General features: G+C 57.4%; 1 protein-coding gene and 1 long non-coding RNA gene across 2 annotated transcripts in view; both read left to right on the top strand.

The window, feature by feature from the left end:
* Positions 1–5912, top strand: part of LOC144952144 (retinoblastoma-associated protein-like) — a 194877-nt gene extending 188965 nt beyond the window's left edge. The window contains exon 21 of the mRNA XM_078882548.1: positions 5878–5912. Within this exon, the coding sequence (XP_078738674.1) occupies positions 5878–5912 (35 nt within the window). The remainder of the gene's footprint in view (positions 1–5877) is intronic.
* Positions 5913–7848: 1936 nt separating this feature from the next.
* On the top strand, positions 7849–12101 carry LOC144952215 (uncharacterized). The gene is made up of 3 exons (XR_013640598.1): positions 7849–7938; positions 10128–10210; positions 12023–12101. It is a non-coding gene; the product is annotated as an uncharacterized LOC144952215 (long non-coding RNA).
* The last annotated feature ends 4381 nt before the right edge of the window (positions 12102–16482 follow it).

Here is a 16482-nt window from a genome sequence, read left to right as displayed (position 1 = left end):
CCACTCCTCACTCACTCCACACTCCACACCACACACCACTCCTCAACCCAACTCCCACACCTCACACCACTCCTCACTCCACCTCCATCCACTCCACTTCACACTCCACTCCACACTCACTCCTCACTCCACTCCTCACTCCTCACTCCACTCCTCACTCCACTCCTCACTCCACTCTCCTCACTCCACACCTCACTCCACTCCTCACTCCACACCTCACTCCTCACTCCACTCCAATCCTCACTCCACTCCTCACTCCACTCCTCACTCCTCACTCCACTCCTCACTCCACTCCTCACTCCACTCCTCACTCCGCTCCTCACTCCACTCCACTCCACACTCCACTCCTCACTCCACTCCTCACTCCACTCCACTCCTCACTCCACTCCACTCCACACTCCACTCCTCACTCCACTCCTCACTCCACTCCACTCCCTCACTCACTCCACTCCTCACTCCACTCCACACTCCACTCCTCACTCCACCCACTCCTCACTCCACTCCACTCCTCACTCCACTCCACACTCCACTCCTCACTCCACTCCACTCCTCACTCCACTCCACTCCACACTCCACTCCTCACTCACTCCACACTCCACCTCCACTCCACTCCTCACTCCTCACTCCACTCCACTCCTCACTCCACTCCACACTCCACTCCTCACTCCACTCCTCACTCCTCACTCCACTCCTCACTCCACTCCTCACTCCACTCCTCACTCCACTCCTCACTCCTCACTCCACTCCACTCCTCACTCCACTCCTCCACTCCACTCCTCACTCCTCACTCCACTCCTCACTCCACTCCTCACTCCACTCCTCACTCCACTCCTCACTCCACTCTCACTCCACTCCTCACTCCTCACTCCACTCCTCACTCCACTCCTCACTCCACTCCTCACTCCTCACTCCCACTCCTCACTCCATTCCTCACTCCACTCCTCACTCCACTCCTCACTCCACTCCTCACTCCACTCCTCACTCCTCACTCCACTCCTCACTCCCACTCCTCACTCCACTCCTCACTCCTCACTCCACTCCTCACTCCACTCCACACTCCACTCCACACTCCACTCCTCACTCCACTCCTCACTCCACTCCTCACTCCACTCCACACTCCACTCCACACTCCACTCCTCACTCCACTCCACACTCCACTCCACACTCCACTCCACACTCCACTCCTCACTCCACTCCACACTCCACTCCTCACTCCACTCCTCACTCCTCACTCCACTCCACACCTCCACTCCACACTCCACTCCTCACTCCACTCCACACTCCACTCCTCACTCCACTCCTCACTCCTCACTCCACTCCTCACTCCACTCCACACTCCACTCCTCACTCCACTCCTCACTCCACACTCCACTCCTCACTCCACTCCTCACTCCACTCCTCACTCCACTCCACACTCCACTCCACACTCCACTCCTCACTCCTCACTCCACTCCTCACTCCACTCCTCACTCCACTCCACACTCCACTCCTCACTCCACTCCTCACTCCTCACTCCACTCCTCACTCACTCCTCACTCCTCACTCCACTCCTCACTCCACTCCTCACTCCACTCCACACTCCACTCCACACTCCACTCCTCACTCCACTCCTCACTCCACTCCTCACTCCACTCCTCACTCCACTCCTCACTCCACTCCTCACTCCACTCCTCACTCCTCACTCCACTCCTCACTCCACTCCTCACTCCTCACTCCACTCCTCACTCCACTCCTCACTCCACTCCTCACTCCACTCCTCACTCCACTCCTCACTCCTCACTCCACTCCTCACTCCTCACTCCACTCCTCACTCCTCACTCCACTCCTCACTTTATTCCTCACTCCACTCCTCACTCCACTCCTCACTCCACTCCTCACTCCACTCCTCACTCCTCACTCCACTCCTCACTCCACTCCTCACTCCACTCCTCACTCCACTCCTCACTCCTCACTCCACTCCTCACTCCACTCCACACTCCACTCCACACTCCACTCCTCACTCCACTCCTCACTCCACTCCACACTCCACTCCACACTCCACTCCTCACTCCACTCCTCACTCCTCACTCCACTCCTCACTCCACTCCTCACTCCACTCTCACTCCTCACTCCACTCCACTCCTCACTCCACTCCTCACTCCACTCCTCACTCCTCACTCCACTCCTCACTCCACTCCTCACTCCACTCCTCACTCCACTCCTCACTCCACTCCTCACTCCACTCCTCACTCCTCACTCCACTCCTCACTCCACTCCTCACTCCACTCCTCACTCCTCACTCCACTCCTCACTCAATTCCTCACTCCACTCCTCACTCCACTCCTCACTCCACTCCTCACTCCACTCCTCACTCCTCACTCCACTCCTCACTCCACTCCTCACTCCACTCCTCACTCACTCACTCCACTCCTCACTCCACTCCTCACTCCACTCCTCACTCCTCACTCCACTCCTCACTCCACTCCTCACTCCACTCCTCACTCCACTCCTCACTCCACTCCTCACTCCTCACTCCACTCCTCACTCCACTCCTCACTCCACTCCTCACTCCACACTCCACTCCACACTCCACTCCACACTCCACTCCACACTCCACTCCACACTCCACTCCACACTCCAATCCACACTCCACTCCTCACTCCGCTCCTCACTCCACTCCTCACTCCACTCCACACTCCACTCCACACTCCACTCCACACTCCACTCCACACTCCACTCCTCACTCCACTCCACACTCCACTCCACACTCCACACTCCACACTCCACTCCACACTCCACTCCACACTCCACTCCTCACTCCACTCCACACTCCACTCCACACTCCACACTCCACTCCACACTCCACTCCTCACTCCACTCCTCACTCCACTCCACACTCCACTCCACACTCCACTCCACACTCCACTCCTCACTCCACTCCACACTCCACTCCTCACTCCTCACTCCACTCCACTCCTCACTCCACTCCTCACTCCACTCCTCACTCCACTCCACACTCCGCTCCACACTCCACTCCTCACTCCACTCCTCACTCCACTCCTCACTCCGCTCCACACTCCGCTCCACACTCCGCTCCACGCTCCATTCCACTCCACTCCTCACTCCACTCCTCACTCCACTCCACACTCCACTCCTCACTCCACTCCACACTCCACTCCACACTCCACTCCACACTCCACTCCTCACTCCACTCCACACTCCACTCCACACTCCACTCCTCACTCCACTCCTCACTCCGCTCCACACTTCCGCACCTCACTCCACTCCACACTCCACTCCATTCAAGAGCCATTCATGCAACCGCAACAAACAAAAAACAAAAACATGAACAAGAAAACATCTTAAGGTGACTATGTGCAAACATAAAATCCAAGAAAAGACAGCAAAATATTGCAGAAAAAATCACCGTACACCAACGCTGTGCAAATATCCCAGTGGGATGTATCTGAAAGCGGCGCCGTCTTTGTTGGACAGCCGCCCCTCCCCGCTGGGAAGACCCCCCCACACCCCCACCCACCCCCCCCCACACCCACCCCCCCCACACCCACACCCACACCCCCACCCACCCCCCCCCCCACACCCACACCCCCACCCACACCTCCACCCACCCCCCCCACACCCACCCCCCCCACACCCACACCCCCACCCACACCCCCACCCACCCCCCCCCACACCCACACCCCCACCCACACCTCCACCCACCCCCCCCACACCCACCCCCCCCACACCCACACCCCCACCCACACCCCCACCCACCCCCCCCACACCCACACCCACACCCCCACCCCCACCCACCCCTCCCACACCCACCCCCCCCACACCCACCCCCACCCACCCCCCCACCCCCACCCCCCCCCCACGCCCCCACACCGCCACACCCCCACCCCCCCCCACGCCCACACCCACCCCCCCCCACGACCAGTTACTTCCACCGGCCGCAAATGAGCGGCCACAATTCCTTGCCGATGTCGGCAAGGAGCAGAAGCCATCGTCACCAACACTCCGAGCGGGCCTACCTCTACATAACAAAAGGCTCAGTCAACCATTCTACACAACAAAGACTCATTTCCTGGCAGCGATTTCAGCCACATCACCTCTACATAACAATAGGCTCAGTCCCTCGTGCTGTGACGGTTCCACCTGAAGACGGAGGCTTGTGTTGCCTCCGAAACGTCGTGATTTTTATTCTATTTTTATTTTACTTGCAGTCCCGAAAGCTTCAAATCTAGAACTAGCGGAAGGGGCTGAACGGGCGCGGCACGGGCTAGAGAAGAGATGGAGTGATGTGGTACAGGAGGACGTGGAGCTGAGTGGACTTGCCGATGACTGGTACCAGCGATGTCAAGATCGGCCTCAGTGGAGGAGGCTCGTGAAGGACGCTACTGGGCAGTTGGAGGCAGTCGCCCTCCAACAACAACGGAGGGCGGAGGAGCGACGCTCACAACAACGAGCGGAGCGCCGGGCGGATAAAACATAGCGAGTTGGCACAGTAGGGGGCACAGGTGGTGCATCGGCCAGTCATCTCGGTCAACCCAAGGCACCTGCTGGGTCTGCCCCCTGACCTCCTCCTGCACCTAGCCTGGCACAGCAGTCAACCCACGACACCTGCTGGGTCCGTCCCGTGACCTCCTCCTGCACCTAGCCTGGCACAGCAGTCAACCCATGGCACCTGCTGGGTCCGTCCCGTGACCTCCTCCTGCACCTAGCCTGGCACAGCAGTCAACCCATGGCACCTGCTGGGTCTGTCCCGTGACGTCATGCACCTAGCCTGGCACAGCAGTCAACCCAAGGCACCTGCTGGGTCTGCCCCGTGACCTCCTCCTGCACCTAGCCTGGCACAGCAGTCAACCCATGGCACTTGCTGGGTCTGTCCCGTGACCTCATGCACCTAGCCTGGCACAGCAGTCAACCCAAGGCACCTGCTGGGTCTGCCCCGTGACCTCCTCCTGCACCTAGCCTGGCACAGCAGTCAACCCAAGGCACCTGCTGGGTCTGTCCCGTGACCTCCTCCTGCACCTAGCCTGGCACAGCAGTCAACCCATGGCACCTGCTGGGTCTGTCCCGTGACCTCCTCCTGCACTTAGCCTGGCACAGCAGTCAACCCATGGCACCTGCAGGGTCTGCCCCGTGACCTCCTGCACCTAGCCTGGCACAGCAGTCAACTCATGGCACCTGCCGAGTCTGCCCCGTGACCTCCTCCTGCACCTAGCCTGGCACGGCAGCAGCAGTCAACCCATGGCACCTGCTGGGTCTGTCCCGTGACCTCCTCATGCACCTAGCCTGGCACAGCAGTCAACCCATGGCACCTGCAGGGCCTGTCCCGTGACCTCCTCCTGCACCTAGCCTGGCACATCAGTCAACCCATGGCACCTGCAGGGTCTGCCCCGTGACCTCCTCCTGCACCTAGCCTGGCACATCAGTCAACCCATGGCACCTGCAGGGTCTGCCCCGTGACCTCCTCCTGCACCTAGCCTGGCACAGCAGTCAACCCAAGTCACCTGGTGGGTTTGCCTCCTGACCTCCTGCACCTAGCCTGGCACAGCAGTCAACCCGTGGTACCTGCCGGGTCTGTCCCGTGACCTCCTCCTGCACCTAGCCTGGCACAGCAGTCAACCCATGGCACCTGCTGGGTCTGTCCCGTGACCTCCTCCTCCTGGATTGTTGTTGTTGTCGTGTGGATTGTTGTTGTTTTCGTGTGGATTGTTGTTGTTGTTGTCGTGTGGATTGTTGTTGTTGTCGTGTGGATTGTTGTTGTTGTTGTGTGCGCGTTGCACGGTGTGCAGTGTGCGTACGGCACCGCCTGACAAAGAGCTTCATAGCTCATCAGATTCGTCTGTCTGCAGCCTCAATAAAGACGCCGCTTCTGTTTCGTTCCAGGCTTCTCGTCTGCATTGGCGAAACCATCGGGGTGAGCGCTACTACACACACACACGGTGTGCCACAGATTGTCCACCCTAGCGACACACTCACACACACACACACGGTGTGCCACAGATTGTCCACCCTAGCGACACACTCACACACACTGTCACACACACTCACTCACACAAACACACACTCACTCACACACACACAGTGTGCCACTGATTGTCCACCCTAGCGACACACGCAGCGCCACTGATTGTCCTCCGTAGCGACACACACACACACACTCACACACACACTCACACACACACTCTCACACACACTCTCACACAGACACTCACACACACACTCACACACTCACTCACACACAGACACTCACACACTCACACACACACTGTCACACAGACACTCACACACACACTCTCACACAGACACTCACTCACACACTCACTCACACTCACTCACATACTCACACACTCACACACACTCACACACACTCACACACTCTCACACACTCACTCACACACACTCACTCACTGTCACACTCACACACACTCACACACACACACTCACTCACACTCACACACTCACTGTCACACTCTCACACACACACAACAACAACCGCCATTCGCCACCAAGTGGCGGCGACGTCACCACTGCGCTTGTGCCAGGCTACGTGCACACACACACACACTCACACACATTCACACACACTCACACACTCACTCACACACACTCACACACACTCACACACACTCACTCACACACACACTCACACACTCACTCACTCACACACACTGTCACACACACACTCACTCACACACACACTCACACACTCACTCACTCTCACACACACACACACACTCACACACTCACACACTCACACACACACTCACACACACTGTCACACACACACTCACTCACACACTCACTCACTCACACACACACACTGTCACACACACACTCACTCACACACACACTCACACACACTGTCACACACACACACTCACTCACACACACACTCACACACTCGCACACACACACACACTCACACACACTCACACACACACTCACACACACACTGTGGGTTACCCCTCGCAGTCCACCCAAAGGATCACCCACTGCGCTGTAAGCAGATGTCGCAAACGGGTTTTGATTCCTTACCCGTACCTGGCCGCACCAGGGTCGCAAACGGCTACCCGTACCCGGCCGTACCCGTACCCTACCTGTACCCGGCCGGGTACGGGTAGGGTACGGGTACGGCCGGGTACGGGCCGGGTACGGGTAGGGTACGGGTATCGGGTACCTGATTGCGACCTCTGGGATGAAGCCATGTTGCAGGCGCGGGTGGGTTGATTCTAGGAACTTGAATTGTGAGAAGAGACAAGACGTTGGGAAATGAGTGACAAACGGTGACTCGCCAGTGACTCACGGCCTACCCGTACCCGGCCGCACCAGGGTCACAAACTCTCCCACTCACTCACTCACCCACCCACTAATTCAGCTACTCACCCACTCACCCACTCACTCACTCACTCACCCACCCACGCACTCACCCACGCACCCACCCACGCACTCACCCACTCACCCACCCACCCACGCACTCACCCACTCACCCACCCACGCACTCACCCACCCACGAACTCACTCACTCACCCACCCACGCACTCACCCACTCACCCACGCACCCACTTACTCACCCACCAACCAGAGGTCGCAAACGGGTTTTGATTCCTTACCCGTACCCGTACCCGGCCGCACCAGGGTCGCAAACGGGTACCCGGGTACGGGTAGCCGGGTATTGGGTAGGGTACGGGTATCGGGTACCCGGTTGCGACCTCTGGCTGTAAGTCACCCTGCTTGCCCGCCTGCCCGCCCAGTCTCCGCAGTTCCAGAGGATCAACGCGGTGATCGGCGCCAGCGACCGCGGGAGGGGGGCCAAGCGGCGCCTGGTGGAGGAGGGGGGGGGCGGAGGAGGGGGGCCCCGGGGGTCGCGGGGGGGGTCGCGAGGCCGCAGTCCAAGCGGCTGCTCTTCGACTGCGGCGAGGCCGGCGCGGACGAGACGGACGGCGCGTGAGTCGTGGGCCTCCTCGCACGCACACACGCACACACGCACACACACGCACACACACGCACACACACGTACACACACACACACGTACACGCACACGTACACACGCACACACGTACACGCACACGTACACACACGTACACACGTACACGTACACTCGTACACGTACACTCGTACACACGCGCATACACGCATACACACGTACACGCACACACACACTCACGCACGCTCGCACACACACGCACGCACACACACGTACACACGCACACGTACACACACGCGCACACACGTACACACACGCACGCACGTACACGCACGTACACATACGTACACACACGCACACACACACACACACACACGCACACACACACGTACACACACGCACGCACACACACGTACACACGCACACGTACACACACACACGTACACACACGCACACACGCACACACGTACACGCACGTACACACACGTACACACACACACGCACACACACACACGCGCACACACACACACACGTACACACACACGCACACACACGCAACACTCACTCACACACACGCAACACTCACTCGTTCACGCACTCACACACATACACACACGCACACACACACTCACGTACGCACGTACACACGCACACACACACGCACACACACGTACACGCACACACTCACGCACGCACACTCATGCACGCACACACGCACGTGCGCACGCACACACGCACGCTCACACGCGCACGCACACTCACACACTCGCACACACTCACTCGTTCACACGCACTCACGCACACACGCACACACACGCACACACACACTCACTCACTCGCACGCACGCACACACACGCACACTCACACGCACTCACATTCACACACGCACACACTTACTCGTTCACACACTCACGCACACACACGCACTCACACAACACTCACTCACGCGCACTCACACACACTCACACAACACTCTCACACACACACGCCCTCACACACACTCACACACTCACTTACACACTCACACACTCTCACACAACACTCACGCGCACACGCACACACTCTCACACGCACGCACGCACGCACACGCACACTCACACAACACTCACGCACTCACACACAACAACAACAACCGCCATTCGCCACTAAGTGGCGGTGACGTCACCACGACGCTTGTGCCAGGCCATGTGCACCTTGAGGCCACGTGAAGTGTCGAACGCCCGCTGGCAGGAGGTCACGGGGCAGACCCAGCAGGTGCCACGGGTCTACTGACTGAGATGACCGAGATGACTGGCTGATGCACCATCTGTGCCCCCTACTGTGCCAACTTGCTGTGCTTTAGCCACCCGGCGCTCCGCTCGTTGTTGTGAGCGTCGCTCCTCCGCCCTCCGTTGTTGTTGGAGGGCGACTGCCTCCAACTGCCCAGTAGCGTCCTTCACGAGCCTCCTCCACTGAGGCCGATCTTGACATCGCTGGTACCAGTCATCGGCAAGTCCACTCAGCTCCACGTCCTCCTGTACCACATCACTCCATCTCTTCTCTAGCCCGTGCCGCGCCCATTTAGCCCCCTCGATCCGGCCGAACAAAAGCTGTTTGGGCATGCGGTGGCTGGGCATGCGGGCTACATGACCCAGCCAACACAGCCTTGCCTAATTCTAGATTTGAAGCTTTGCCTGCCGGAGGAGCTCACCGATGGGACTTTGCCCAGATCTTTCAAGGATTTGTGAGCTCCTCACACAATCCAGCCTGCAGGTTAAACCCAGGATGGATCGTAGGCAGGCCAGCCTAAATGTTTCAGACACACACACCGACACCAGAGGTGGCAAACGGGTTATGATTCCTTACCTGTACCCGGCCGCACCAGGGTCGCAAACGGGTACCCGTACCCGGCTGGGGGTACGGGTAGCCGGGTATCGGGTAGGGTACGGGTATCGGGTACCCGGTTGCGACCTCTGACCGACACTCATCTACACACTCCTCATTCACAACGTAGCGGCCGTGTGGTTGCTGCGGCGCGGCGATTGTCGGCACGGTGAGCGTCGGTGCGTTTGTGCGTAGCGATCGCCACCAGCGTGTGGTGGTTTTATCTTTTGCTGCCCCCCCTAACCCCCCCCCTACCCCCCCCCTACCCCCCCCCCCTACCCCCCCCCCCTACCCCCCCCCCCTACCCCCCCCCCCCTACCCCCCCCCCCTACCCCCCCCGACAGCAAACCGCTCAACGGCGCCCGCGACTCCCTCGCCACCAACGGGAGGAGCCGCTCCATCATCCACCGCAAAGTCTCCGAGCTCGGTAAACTCTCTCGCACGCGCACGCACACGTGGTGTGTACGTGTGTGTGTGTGTACGTGTGTGTGTACGTGTGTGTGTACATGTGTGTACGTGTGTGTGTGTACGTGTGCGTGTGTACGTGTGTATGTGTGTATGTGTGTGTGTGTGTGTGTGTACGTGTGTGTGTACGTGTGTGTGTACATGTGTGTACGTGTGTATGTGTGTGTGTGCGTGTGTGTGCGTGTGTGTATACGTACGTGTGTACGTACGTATGTACATGTGTGTGTGCGTGTCTTTGTCTGTGTGTGTACGTGTGTGTGTACGTGTGTGTGTGTGTACGTGTACGTGTGTGTATGTGTCTTTGTCTGTGTGTGTACGTGTGTATGTGTGTGCGTGCGTGTGTGTACGTGTGTGTGTACGTGTGTGTGTACGTGTGTGTGCGTATGTGTACGTGTGTGTGTACGTGTGTGTGTGTGTGTGTACGTGTGTACGTGTGTGTGTATGTGTGTGGGGAGCGGTGGTGTAGCGGTTAGCGCGCTGCGCTACGAACCTGGCGACCCGGGTTCGATTCCCGCTCACGGCTAACACCAGTGACGATTATCTGAACCGGTCCTGGGCCTCCCCTAGGTCGACTCAGCCTTAAATGAGTACCTTGGGGCGCTGTGTAAACATCGCCACTGGGGAGACAAAGGCGGTCGGGCGTGGTGCTGGCCACCCACCCCCTCGTGTGCCGTTCCGGCCTTCATAGGTGCTTGCTAGCAGCACTTGCCCCTACAGTCTGTTAAGGCTATACAGGGGATCTTTATCTTTGTGTGTATGTGTCTTTGTCTGTGTGTGTACGTGTGTGTGTGTACGTGTGTGTACGTGTCTTTGTCTGTGTGCGCATGTGTGTGTACGCGTGCATGTGTACATGTGCGTGTGTACATGTTTGTGCATGTGTGTACGTTTGTGTGTCTTTGTGTGTGTGTGTGCGTGTGTATACATGTCTGTGTTAACGCGACCGTGTGCGTGTGTGTACGTATGTATGTGTTGTGTGTGTGTACTTGTGTGTGTGTACGTGTGTGTGTACTTGTGTGTGTCTTTGTCTGTGTGTGCGTGTGTGTGTTAACATGGGAGTGCATGCGCGTGTGTATGTGGGTGTGTACATGTCGTACACCAGGGGAGGTAGTCAACATCTCCTAGCCACCGTGATGATGATGATGAGAGAGAGACACGCAAACTTCAAATATACAGCAGCAGCAGCAGGCGTCAGGGTCGGGATGTAACCCACGACCTCCCGCACACCTGGCGAGGTAGTTAACATCTCACCAAATACAGGCATCGTCAGGGCTTGGATCGAACCCACGCCCCCCCACGTGTACCAGGCGAGGTAGTTAACATCTCACCAAATACAGGCATCGTCAGGGTCGGGATCGAACCCACGACCTCCCGCACACGAGGCAAGGTAGTCAACATCTCCCAGCCACCGTGATGATGATTATGATGAGAGAGAGAGAGAGACACGCAAACTCCAACAGCAGCAGGCATCGTCAGGGTCGGGAACGAACCCACGACCTCCCGCACACCAGGCGAGGTAGTCAACATCTCACCAAATACAGCAGGAATCGTCAGGGTCGGGATCAAACCCACGACCTCCTGCGTACCAGGCGAGGTAGTCAACATCTCCCAGCCACCGCGGCCTCAGAGACGACTCTTTGCTCTCCTCGCTTCGTGCGGCGATACCCGACGCTCCGGCCCGCTGCACGGTGAATTCGCCGGCCGTTCGAAATCCGTTGCCCTGTGCTGCTTCCATTGTTTTCTTTTCAATCATCTTGATCCTTCTCTGTCCTCCCAGCGTTCGCTTTCCAACGCACGAGGACGGGCGGCGGTGGCGGCGACGACGACGACGACGACGAGTGAAGATGACGGTGGAGCGTTTGGGGGGGGGGGGGGGGGGGTGGCGTGTGTCGGTGTAGTGGGGGGGGGGCGGTGGAGGGTGGTGACCACTGGGTGGGTGGTGGTGGTGGTGGGTGGTGCGGCAGGAGCTCAGTAGAGGGGGTTGCACAGGTGGTGCATCTACCGGTCATCTCAGTCGTCAAAGCCTGCCACAGCAGTCAACCCAAGGCACCTGCTGGGTCTGTCTCGTGACCTGCTGCACCTAGCCTGGCACAGCAGTCAACCCAAGGCACCTGCTGGGTCTGTCTCGTGACCTGCTGCACCTAGCCTGGCACAGCAGTCAACCCAAGGCACCTGCTGGGTCTGTCCCGTGACCTGCTGCACCTAGCCTGGCACAGCAGTCAACCCAAGGCACCTGCTGGGTCTGTCCCGTGACGGTCTCCTGCACCTAGCCTGGCACAGCAGTCAACCCAAGGCACCTGCTGGGTCTGTCCCGTGACCTGCTGCACCTAGCCTGGCACAGCAGTCAACCCAAGGCACCTGCTGGGTCTGTCCCGTGACCTCATGCACCTAGCCTGGCACAGGTGGTGGTGCATCTACCGGTCATCTCAGTCGGCAAAGCTCACGGCACCTGCTGGGTCTGTCCCGTGACGGTCTCCTGCACCTAGCCTGGCACAGCTGGTGCATCTGCCGGTCATCTCAGTTGGCCAGGCGCCTGGCACCTGCTGGGTCTGTCCCGTGACCTCATGCACCTAGCCTGGCACCGGCGCAGGGCGTCGTGGTGACGTCACCGCCACTTTAAGTATTGGTTGGAGCCCAGCCCACCTGGGTACACACTCGCGTTTGGTTTACCTTTTAGCCGTACGGTTCGGTAGTTTGAATCATTTGCTTCGTTGCCGTGGTAATTGTTTTTTTTTACTTTACCCCGTGGTCGTTTTTGGTAGCGCGGTAATCGTTGATCATGGTTTTTTTTTACTTTTTCTGAACTTATTTTTTTTACTTTTACCATCGACGATACCCCCCCCCCGCCGCCATCATCATCATCAGCTCGTAACCGCTTCCTCCACCGGCACATGCAGCTGACTCCGCACGGCCACGGGTTATCTTTGTGTGTACGCTGTGTGTGTGTGTGTGCGGTGTGTGTGTGTACGTTGTGTGCACGGTGTGTGTGTACGTTGTGTGTATGTTGTGTGTACGTTGTCTGTATGTGTGTGTGTACGTTGTGTGTGTACGTCGTGTGTACGGTGTGTACGGTGTGTACGTTGTGTGTGCGGTGTGTGTACGTTGTGTGTGTGTACGTTGTGTGTGTATGTGTGTGTACGGTGTGTGTGCGGTGTGTGTGTACGGTGTGTGTACGTTGTGTGTGTGTACGGTGTGTGTGTGTATGTTGTGTGTACGTTGTGTGTGTATGTTGTGTGTACGTTGTGTGTATGGTGTGTGTATGGTGTGTGTACGGTGTGTGTAGGTTGTGTGTAGTTGTGTGTGTACGTTGTGTGTGTAGTTGTGTGTACGTTGTGTGTGTACGTTGTGTGTGTTCGGTGTGTGTACGGTGTGTGTGTACGTTGTGTGTGTGTACGTTGTGTGTGTACGTTGTCTGTGTACGGTGTGTGTACGTTGTGTGTGTATGTGTGTGTACGTTGTCTGTGTACGTTGTGTGTGTACGTTGTGTGTACGTTGTGTGTGTACGTTGTGTGTGTACGGTGTGTGTACGTTGTGTGTGTATGTGTGTGTACGTTGTCTGTGTACGTTGTCTGTGTACGTTGTGTGTGTACGTTGTGTGTGTACGTTGTGTGTGTACGGTGTGTGTGTACGTTGTGTGTGTACGGTGTGTGTGTTCGGTGTGTGTACGGTGTGTGTGTGTACGGTGTGTGTGTGTGTACGGTGTGTGTGTGTATGTTGTGTGTGTATGTGTGTGTACGTTGTGTGTATGTGTGTGTGTACGGTGTGTGTGCGTTGTGTGTGTACGTTGTGTGTACGTTGTGTGTACGTTGTCTGTGTACGTTGTGTGTGTGTAGTTGTGTGTAGTTGTGTGTGTACGTTGTGTATGTGTGTGTATGTGTACGGTGTGTGTATGTGTATGTGTGTGTATGTGTGTGTACGTTGTGTGTGTACGGTGTGTATGGTGTGTGTACGTTGTGTGTGCGTTGTGTGCACGGTGTGTACGTTGTGTGTGTACGGTGTGTGTGTATGTGTGTGTGTGTACGTTGTGTGTACGCTGTGTGTACGGTGTGTGTACGCTGTGTGTGTACGGTGTGTGTGTACATTGTGTGTAGTTGTGTGTGTACGTTGTGTGTGTGTTGAACTTTGCACCGTGCGTAGCCGACTGCGCTAATCGGAGGTGCGGGGGGGGGGGCCAGGGACAACAAACTAAACACAACAGCAGCAAGAAGCGGTTCTAGAGAAATTAGTTTGCAATTTAGTATCAGAGTGTGGTGTATCGTAGAGTGTAGTTGCGTGTAGCGTAGTGCGTATTGCCGTGTGTATTGTAGTGTATAGTAGTGCAGTGTATGTACCTTGACCTTCTTTAGCACCGTATGAACGGACTCATCACACAGAGACCCACAGACTCACCACACAGAGACCCACAGACTCACCACACAGAGACCCACAGACTCACCACACAGAGACCCACAGACTCACCACACAGAGACCCACAGACTCACCACACAGAGACCCACAGACTCACCACACAGAGACCCACAGACTCACCACACAGAGACCCACAGACTCACCACACAGAGACCCACAGACTCACCACACAGAGACCCACAGACTCACCACACAGAGACCCACAGACTCACCACACAGAGACCCACAGACTCACCACACAGAGACCCACAGACTCATCACACAGAGACCCACAGACTCATCACACAGAGACCCACAGACTCACCACACAGAGACCCACAGACTCACCACACAGAGACTCACAGACTCACCACACAGAGACCCACAGACTCATCACACAGAGACCCACAGACTCACCACACAGAGACTCACAGACTCACCACACAGAGACCCACAGACTCACCACACAGAGACCCACAGACTCACCACACAGAGACCCACAGACTCACCACACAGAGACCCACAGACTCACCACACAGAGACCCACAGACTCACCACACAGAGACCCACAGACTCACCACACAGAGACCCACAGACTCACCACACAGACCCACAGACTCATCACACAGAGACCCACAGACTCACCACACAGAGACCCACAGACTCACCACACAGAGACCCACAGACTCATCACACAGAGACCCACAGACTCACCACACAGAGACCCACAGACTCACCACACAGAGACCCACAGACTCACCACACAGAGACCCACAGACTCACCACACAGAGACCCACAGACTCACCACACAGAGACCCACAGACTCATCACACAGAGACCCACAGACTCACCACACAGAGACCCACAGACTCACTACACAGAGACCCACAGACTCACCACACAGAGACCCACAGACTCACCACACAGAGACCCACAGACTCACCACACAGAGACCCACAGACTCACCACACAGAGACCCACAGACTCACCACACAGAGACCCACAGACTCACCACACAGAGACCCACAGACTCACCACACAGAGACCCACAGACTCACCACACAGAGACCCACAGACTCACCACACAGAGACCCACAGACTCACCACACAGAGACCCACAGACTCACCACACAGAGACCCACAGACTCACCACACAGAGACCCACAGACTCACCACACAGAGACCCACAGACTCACCACACAGAGACCCACAGACTCACCACACAGAGACCCACAGACTCACCACACAGAGACCCACAGACTCACCACACAGAGACCCACAGACTCACCACACAGAGACCCACAGACTCACCACACAGAGACCCATAGTGTGTTGTCCTCCCCACGACACATCAGCACGATCGGTCATGTACAGTGCGAAAGAAGTTCAACATACATACATGCAGGCCAGCTTAGCACGGCTCAATCCATATTGAAAACTCACCCGTGCCGTGCTGGCCTCCTTTGCTGGCACGTGTCCAGATGTGCCAGTGGAAAAAGGCAAGATATATCTGCTGTCAAGGGGTGCCGCTTGTGGCAAGGAGATGTTAACTACCTCGCCCGGTACGCGGGAGGTCGTGGGTTCGATCGCGACCCTGGCAATGCCTGTGATTTGGCGAGATGTTAACTACCTCGCCCGGTACGCGGGAGGTCGTGGGTTCGATCGCGACCCTGGCAATGCCTGTGATTTGGCGAGATGTTAACTACCTCGCCCGGTACGCGGGAGGTCGTGGGTTCGATCGCGACCCTGGCAATGCCTGTGATTTGGCGAGATGTTAACTACCTCGCCCGGTACGCGGGAGATCGTGGGTTCGATCGCGACCCTGGCAATGCCTGTGATTTGGCGAGATG

Source organism: Lampetra fluviatilis, chromosome 66 (genome assembly GCF_964198595.1).
Source record: "Lampetra fluviatilis chromosome 66, kcLamFluv1.1, whole genome shotgun sequence".
In the NCBI taxonomy this organism is placed as follows: Eukaryota; Metazoa; Chordata; class Hyperoartia; order Petromyzontiformes; family Petromyzontidae; genus Lampetra; species Lampetra fluviatilis.
Note: the sequence above shows the minus strand (reverse complement) of the source record. Positions and strands in the feature narration are given on the sequence as shown.